The sequence below is a fragment of the Rhea americana genome, unplaced genomic scaffold (assembly GCF_003343005.1).
Source record: "Rhea americana isolate MKP2758 unplaced genomic scaffold, rheAme1 scaffold_19, whole genome shotgun sequence".
NCBI lineage: Eukaryota > Metazoa > Chordata > Aves > Rheiformes > Rheidae > Rhea > Rhea americana.
In genome coordinates, this window is record NW_028186038.1 from 483,449 (window position 1) to 492,025 (window position 8,577).

At 34.2% G+C, this 8,577-nt stretch overlaps 1 protein-coding gene across 1 annotated transcript; it reads left to right on the top strand.

The window, feature by feature from the left end:
* The first annotated feature begins 2,160 nt into the window (after positions 1 to 2,160).
* Positions 2,161 to 5,128, top strand: HESX1 (HESX homeobox 1). Its single transcript, XM_085302339.1, has 4 exons — positions 2,161 to 3,236; positions 3,347 to 3,549; positions 3,825 to 3,926; positions 4,879 to 5,128. Exons 1-4 carry the CDS (start codon positions 3,023 to 3,025, stop codon positions 4,975 to 4,977), a joined length of 618 nt encoding a protein of 205 aa, XP_085158465.1. The 5' UTR covers positions 2,161 to 3,022; the 3' UTR covers positions 4,978 to 5,128.
* Positions 5,129 to 8,577: the final 3,449 nt, after the last annotated feature.

Below are 8,577 nucleotides of genomic sequence, written 5' to 3' on the forward strand. Positions count from 1 at the left end.
TGAAAGGCTTTTGTATCAGTGCTTGTGTGTTTTTATTTTTCAGCTTAAAAAAGAATAAGTAATTGTATTTGGAAACCAGCTATTGTATTAAAATCACTAAGAGTTTTTTTTCTATTTTTGAAGTCCACATTATTTTTGGGATTCAAAAGACTCCAACGATCATGCTTGTATGAAATTTTTTCAAGGCAGAAATCTGTAAGCAGCTCAAAGTTCAGAATAGATAATGCATTGTTTTCTTATGTTTTGGCTTTAGAGGATTTTTTTTTTTTTTGACTTTCTTTTTTAAACGGATACTCCATGTGTAGCTATACAGGTAGAAAATTAATCTACTAAGAGCTGAAAATTTTGGTTGGAATGATCACTATCACATGTATAGAAGAGTTTTTTGCATTATTTCTTCAGTAACTTTAATATCTGTTGTGTGGTCTGTATATGCAAAATAACTGTTTGCAGTCAAGAAGAGGAATCCTGTTGGTTAACTTTGTTGGGAACAGCTGCAGTGAAACGTAATGGGCTGTAAGGTTCTTGCTTAACACTGCTCTTCACAGAAAGAGATCAGTAGAACTGACCTTTTAATTAAATTTGCCACGTATTCCATCATGAAAGTCATGGAACTTCCTGAACTGAAGAGGCTTTTCATGATGCTACCAAAACTTGTCTTATAGGCTCCTGTGAATAGTGAAAGTTTCATAAAACTTTGATCTGGGCATTTCTGGATTTTTCAGCTAGGAAAAGTATGTCACCTACTCTGCGGTTTTCTGGAAACTTGCATTGGGTTTCCTGAAGAAAGGAAGGTTCATGTATTAAGGAAAACCTGAGAGATTTTTGTCAATTAGGCCTTTCTCTTCAGATGCAATGCTGCCTTGTCCTCTGAAACCTATGATCCACAAACTTTTTTTGCCATGAGTGGTATTTTGTCTGCATATGGGTTCATAAAATGCCATTAGCATAGTACAGAAGATGCACATGAAACGCTGTCAATGCATCTTACAATTCTCAGTTCTGACAGTCTGATACAGATCTTATGTTTAATGTAAATTGATTTGGACTTTTAAGGCAGCATTTTAGCAATTTAATCTGGAAGTTAGCACAGTTTGAGTGCTTTCTGCTCAAGCAGGCAACTGGAGTGTTTTCATCAAATAGATACAAAGGCATTCTTACAGATGTGTCTGTGATATTTATCTGTGACTATGTGTCAAAGCTGATATAATCAGAGTCGGTTTTGGTGACCGATGAGCAACAGTCAGGTTCATACACTGGTCTTTCACTTTTTTTCTTGTCTGCAGTTTGTTATTGCTTAGGCTGTTAGTTAATAGCTGGAGTTTAACTTTCGGATGGTCATTTTGGAGTTACTCTGCCGCTTCAAGACCCATTCATGTATGGGGATAAGGTGCTGTTGGTAAGATTGCTTCCTGAATTGTTACTCTTTCTGCTAGTTCAGTGTGGCAACAGTTTCCTTGCACAACACAAAGTTAATTCCACTAAGTCTGTGCTCTCCAGATGAGCATCCTTCCATATAAAGTCATATATGAGTGTACTCTCTTGGTAGAATCTTGTCCAGCACTGTGTCATCTATTCCATACTGTGCCATTTCTCTAGCAATTTTGCTACTTTCTGTTTCTAAAGGTTAGTCTTTATTTTTTTATGAATGTACAAAAATTCAAAGTGGAGTTGGTGTTTATTTTCTGAACATTAGTTTTTAGCCATGTGAATGTGACTGATTACACAGAATAAACTACTTTGAGAAGGTGACAAAGCAGGAGAATGTGAAGGCTAGATTTTTTCCCTTCTAAAAGTACATCCTACTTAATTTGCTGCAGATTCAAAATTTTATCTAAGAGGTATGAAGCTTGCATCCTGAAATTAGAGCATTCTTTTTTGTCATTTTTGCATGTTATCAAATAAAGCCCTATCTTAAAAAGGGGGGGAGCTCTGTGAAGAGATTTTCCTAAATCAAAAATTGGTTTTGAACATGTGCAAATTGCTCTGTGGCAGGGAGGTGAACCTAAGCATGTTCTATCTGGTACTTTCTAATGAACAAAATCAGAATGTTGGGTTCGGACTCTGAACTTCGTAACATATGCTTTGTCTCATTTCTCCTCCTTATTCACTATTATTTGGTCATTTTTAAAAGCTAATCTCTATAGGATTTAAATTTCTATTGGTTATAAAATCACTTAAGAAAAGTGAGGAGGAACCTCTAGCAGTAAAAGGATCATGAGGTTTTGAAATCATTAGAGTGATTAGAGAGTTTTACTTTGTTTTACATGTATATTATGATGAAAGAAATATGTGAACTTTCCTTAATATTCAAAAAAGCTGCAACAAAGCTATTTTAATAGAAAAAATGAATGCATGAATTATTTAAAATTGCTGGTGCAACTGTTCCTGTTAACTAATCCATGCACTTGGAAGGCAATTACACTGAGCTTTGACAACATTGCCAACCCACTGCACGGTACCTTATGCCAAAAGCTATTGTTGTTTTATTGACCACGTTCACCATTACATATGCATATGAAAAAACAGAGGCATTTTCATTGGGATTATCCTAATAGCATTAAGAGATTATTTTTTAAATTTCCTTGGAAGGAAATTCACTTAAATGAGATTACTTATTACTTGACTGGTTTCCTATCATGCTGCTATGTTTAGGTAAGTGGAGTCCATCAGAGTATAAAGTTTTTTTAAAAACTGATTTTATACATTAATGATTTCAAATAAAAGAGAAGTACTATATTTGTGCATAGCTTCTGTTCAGAAAGTTAAGTCGATGCTCTGGTTAAGAGAGATAACACTTTTTGTCCCTCTTGGTGGCCCCCCTAGTGTCACCATTAGTTGCTAATTACGTGCAAACAAATAAACAATTAACTCCTCGTGCCTCTTGGTGGGAGAGTTTTCATTGACATGCTAAAACTTTTTCTAATAAAAGATTTTAATTAATGACGTTGCAAATCCAACCCCCTTGTCTGCATAGCTATAAGGAGGACTTGCAGAGAAATGCAAGTACAGTATACATGGCATGCTGGCTGAAGGTGAAAGCATGGCAAGTACATCGCTGTGTCCTGCTAATACATCAATGTCTCAGAATCTTCAGAAAGCATCTGGTTTTGCAGAAAACAAAATGGCACAGTGCTCTTTTTCCATTGAAAGTATTTTGGGATTGGAGCAGAAAAGAGATGTTATTCCAGCTGTGAAACCTCATAGACCTTGGATGGATAGCTGCACCAACTTGGGTAAGCAAGCAGTCAGTTTTGTAACACCTTAAGCTTTTATTCTTTCAAAAATATATATATACTCATATTTCTATTGAAAAATGGTAACTTTTTTTGCTTGCTTTTTCTAGTTTTACATGAAGACGGTGTTCCTCATATGCAAATTCCTGTTTCTTACGAAAACTCATTGTTTCATGCAAACAGTAATACAATGCAAGAGGAAAAAGTTTTGAAATGTGAAAAATATTTTTCAATCACTGAAAGGCTATCTTTCAAACRAGAGTTGAGCTGGTACAGGGGTAGAAGACCAAGAACTGCTTTCACTAGAAACCAGGTAGAGATTCTGTTACCTTTTAAATAAAACACTATAATTTAGTAAAAGGTTGGTAGAAGCCTGTAACAACTGGCTTATTCAGTGCTATATAAATCTGCGTAAGGAAATGTAGTTAGGCAGTAGTGTGAAGGCACAATCAGAATTGTCCAAACACTGTTCAGAATTCTCCTATGGAACTAACTAAAGTGTATGTGTTGGTTTTCTTTTCTTTCTTTTCTTTTCTCTCCTACAAAGGTAGTGATAACTACTAAACAAGTGTGTTTTAATCTCCTCAGATTGAAGTTTTGGAAAATGTTTTTAAAATGAACTCCTACCCTGGCATTGACGTTAGAGAAGAACTAGCTCGCAAATTAGATTTAGATGAAGACAGGATTCAGGTAATTAAAGTTATTTAAATGCTTTTGTAGTTCCATCTATATGTCCTTTTTGGTCATATAAGTAGATAGAAGGACAGGTAACTTTTAATAGTCACAATTTAAAATAATACAAATTTCATATGGTATGCCTTCAGTGGTATGTTAAATGGAAACTGCTGAATTCCTTCCCAAGTCATAAGCCTTCTTCCATAGTACTGATATGACATTCATCTCTAACTTCCATGATCTCTGCTTTTTTCACTTTGTTATGTGCATAACTTTCATTTGCTTCCAGGTTTTAAAATGATGTTTACATTATGCTTTTCACCATGTCTGAAAATAGAAGTTGAAACCAGTATTGAAATAACTTGTATGTATAATATTTGATGAGGTTGTCAATTGAGCGTTAAACCATTGAGCATTGAACTTTTTTTTTTTTAATCAATATTAGAGGCTATGTCTTTGAAAAACGCTATCTACTTAGGTTTTTCAATTACTGATTTCAAACTAATCAAATGCGATAAACATATATTTCATTAGATTTTGGGCTAGGCCTTGATACTTACTAGGCTTTTGATGCAAGTCTGATTGGGGTTGCAGCTTTATGCTGCAATTCAGCAGCTCAACAAGTAACACCTTAAATTCTCACCAACTTGTGTGTGAATTCCAGATACTCAGGATCTTCCAGGGTCTGATCTGGTGTCACTGAAATTGATACTAGTTTTTGTGCTAATTACAGTGAAGCTGGTCCTCACTTTCCAGTAAAGCCAGGAAATACTGTGTTGTACTGTAGTCTGTTACTGAAATTATTACGAGCAGTTATGCTATCATCTGCAGATTTTAAATTTGTATTGAACTTCCAAACTACTGACATTTCACAGAAGTGTGTAAATAAATAAATAAATAAAAAGGTTTATTAATCCTGCTTACAGTGCTGTATTTCTGAATAACATGCTTTTTATCTTAATTTTAGATCTGGTTCCAGAACCGTCGTGCAAAACTGAAAAGATCACACCGAGAATCTCAGTTTCTAATAGTGAAAAATACTTTCACCTCCAACCTGCTAGACTAGGAAGAAGAATTGTTTGCCATTAAGCTACTACAACAGAACATGAGGAATTACTGAAATTTTCATAATCTGTATCAAGTAATGATATTCTATGATTTTATTCCTAGATTTGAAATATCATGATTTTCATTCAAATAAATTGTAAATACTTGAAGTATTACTATAACCTACTTTTTGTGGATAAAGTAAACTTTCTCCATATATTTTAAAAACTTTTTAGAAAAGCTTAGATATTTTTGCAGTTAAACAGAAAACTAGTCAGTGCACAATATTTTTCATCTACAATGTATTACTGCAGCTTGACTGAAGACAACAAAACTTCATAGTTAAAAAATCAGATTAAAGTCCAAAATACATGATGCGCAAGAGATTGTGCGTTGCATTGGAAATTAAATAGCTTATAAAATAAGTGTATTATCATTTTCTTTAAATTTTTCTTTGTGTAAACTATCTCATCTCAAACAGAAGGACTAGTATTTAAGTGACTATTCAATTTCAGCAATTGCTTGGTTAAAAGAGGGTTAAATCTCTCTCTATATATTTTTTACATCATATTTTAGTTTATTTATACTTAGGATAATACTTGTCTATTTAATACCACAATATAGCTATCTTCTCTTTTGTTAGTATAATGTTCCAGTTACAGAAGTTGCCCTCAATATATTTTAATGAGAGAGAATGATAAATCTCTCAGTGAGAGACAGGATCAAATCAGTTGGGACTAGACCAGATCACTTCCAATAATTTTTGGTGTTTGAAAATTTTTTTTTTTTTTATCAAAGTATATATGAAAGTCAGGTATCTTAATATTCGATAGTTAACCCGAAGTCAATATGCGTAAGGACAGCCTTACCCAAAAAGCCTTTGTGGCCCTGACATAGGAAAACAGTGCAAATATGGGTTTACACTGTTGCTTGAAGTGCTAATGTCCTTCAGTGAGAATTCAGCATATGTTACTTGATGTATTCTACAAGGACCCAGATGTACAGGACCTGATTTTGTCAAGCTGGTATTTCAGCAGAAGCACTAACTTTAGTGTTTCAATCTGTAGCAGCTAATAAATCCTAAAATAAAGAATACTAACCAGAAGACTGTTAGCTGGGTTTTCCCACTGGATTTACCTGAAAGATGAAAAAATTATTTTGAACTAAAACTACATTTATAATATTCAAACTATTGTACTGAATCATTTTGTTTGATGCAAATGTTTTGATCATAAAAGACTGAAAATGAACAAAATCATAAGGCAAGATTCTGAAATCTGTGGAAAAAAAATGCTGTGAATGCTTATAAGACATGCATCCTTTTTATCTGTAATTCAGAGTACTGATCTCAGACCAGTTATCCTATCTTGAAGAAATGCCTAGCCACTGAGCTCTTAGGTATTCTGATAATGTTTTATAGATTACTTTTGGAAACAGTTTTGCTTTGTATAAAATACTTAGATATTTCCTGGAGGAAGAATATGAGCCCTGTTCTCCAAGGTATATACCATAGCCACCAGGCTGATTCACTTTTTCTCTGACACTCAGTTTCTATAGAGTCAGTTGTGTTAATGAGGACATGAAAGTCATTAATAATATAGGTTAGATGTAAAGAACAAAAAAGCAAAAAGGAATTCTGTAAATTCTTACGGTGTTTCATAGTGCAAATAGTTAACTGTGTTCTTCAATTGCAATTTTCTTATTCAATGTTCTTAAACAAACAAATAATAAAATTCTGGCATCGTATATCCTATTCTTAATGTAGTGTAGTCTCTAGAGGTAGGTATTAAAATTTTAAAGGCCTGTCTGTACTATTTCAAGACAGTTCTTAAATCCTATACTTCTAAAATACTCTGCTTCTCTTTCAGTTAAAAAGTTCTTTAAAATTAGAATGCCTGTATTTTACACCTCAATTGTGATAGTAGATGATTTAGTGCATCATTGCTGACTGTTTGTGGTTTATTTGGAAATGTAGTTTGTTTGGGATTTTACTGGATAAGTCCTCCTGTTAAGTCATGAACAAAAGAATTGCTCTTTGTTTCTTAGTGCTTGTGTCCACAGTATCTGCTGTCCTGTAGAATAAGAGGTAAAACTAAGCTTGGGGAGGAAAGGGGTTGATAAGAAAGATAATTTGATAATAGCTTCATACTAGCAAGAATTCAGTGGGAGAGATGATCAGACTTCAGTCCTTAGTTGATGTTTAGGAAATATGTTGGGTTATAAAGTGTATATAAAAATCACTTATTTTCTGCAGGACTCTAAATAAACTGCAAATAACTCCATTAGTTCATGGAGCTGCATTAAAGCTATTTACCTTTTTATGTCAGTAGCTTCATGGATTTATTACCATGTTAGAGTAACCATAAAATGTTGTTTAACTTCTTTAAGAAATATATTAATTTGAGAATATCAAACTTTTATGAAATATTGAAATGGTAATTATTCATACTTTGAGAGTTCTGGATTTCAGAAATAACAATAACACCAAATATTACTAACTGAATTTCTATCTGTTACATCTCTGCATTCAAAAATACTTAAGAGACCATTCAAAAAGAAAGCGATTTACATGGAACCAGCTCCACTAGTTTTGGAGAAATGAGAAGCTGAATTCGGACACCTTACCTGATTTGAGGTAAAGACTGTATTTGGAATGCATGAGTTCCATTTTGTTTTTCTTTTCACCTCAAAACATATATTGCCTGTGGCTTAATCTTAGYGCAAGCAATTTGAGACTATTGTCTGCTCTGATGCTGGAAACAAGGTTTCCAGCAGCAAGAGATTAGACTAATCTGTCCAGATTGATGCCTAAGAACCTTACTCTATTATCTGACAAATACCTAAATACACCTAATGTCTCTCACAATGGAACTTATCTCAACTGACGGAAGTCTGACAAAGCCATTTAGGAGAAGAACTACAATAATAGTAGAATAATAATAGCACGAGCCCTGGTATCCAGCTCTCAATTAGCAAATGTTACCAGAAGGATCATTCATCTGTAAGGTGCCAGTGGTGTTGCACATAGTGCTGAGGGACAAAGAGTTTAACAAAACTGCAGTATTTGTTTCGTCTTGGCATGGTTTGTTCTTCCCAAACTAAAGGTATCAACAGTTCATGAACAGTGGAGGAGGGTTTTTAACATCTCATTTATAGCTACTTTGACTGGTATGGATTTTAAACTGTGACCATAACTTTCTCAAATACAGTTACTTTGTTGTTGTTGTCATCCCCCCCCCCATCTTAAAACATTTTCTGTGCTTCATACAACAAAATCTTAATCTTGTTATTCCTGATGATATGCAGCTGTCTCAGCTAGCTTGGTAATGTATGTAATATGCTATATTGTCTGCTTAGGCATCGGCAGCCCAAATAATGTTAGTGTGCAACAATGTCAGAGGAAGCCGCCACGTCCTCTGAACTCTGGTCCCATTTCAGTTTTGCATCCTTTGTCTTGCAATGTTTCTGTTTATCTATTATTGCACAGAATTGTGATCAGAAAAGGCCACAGTTGTCTTGGTTCTTATTCTAATTTCAGCTGTTGAGTGACTTTATTAAATAATAAACTCTTCTTCCAGCCATGCTGCCTTGAATTGGTTCCAGTGCTCATTTGACCCTG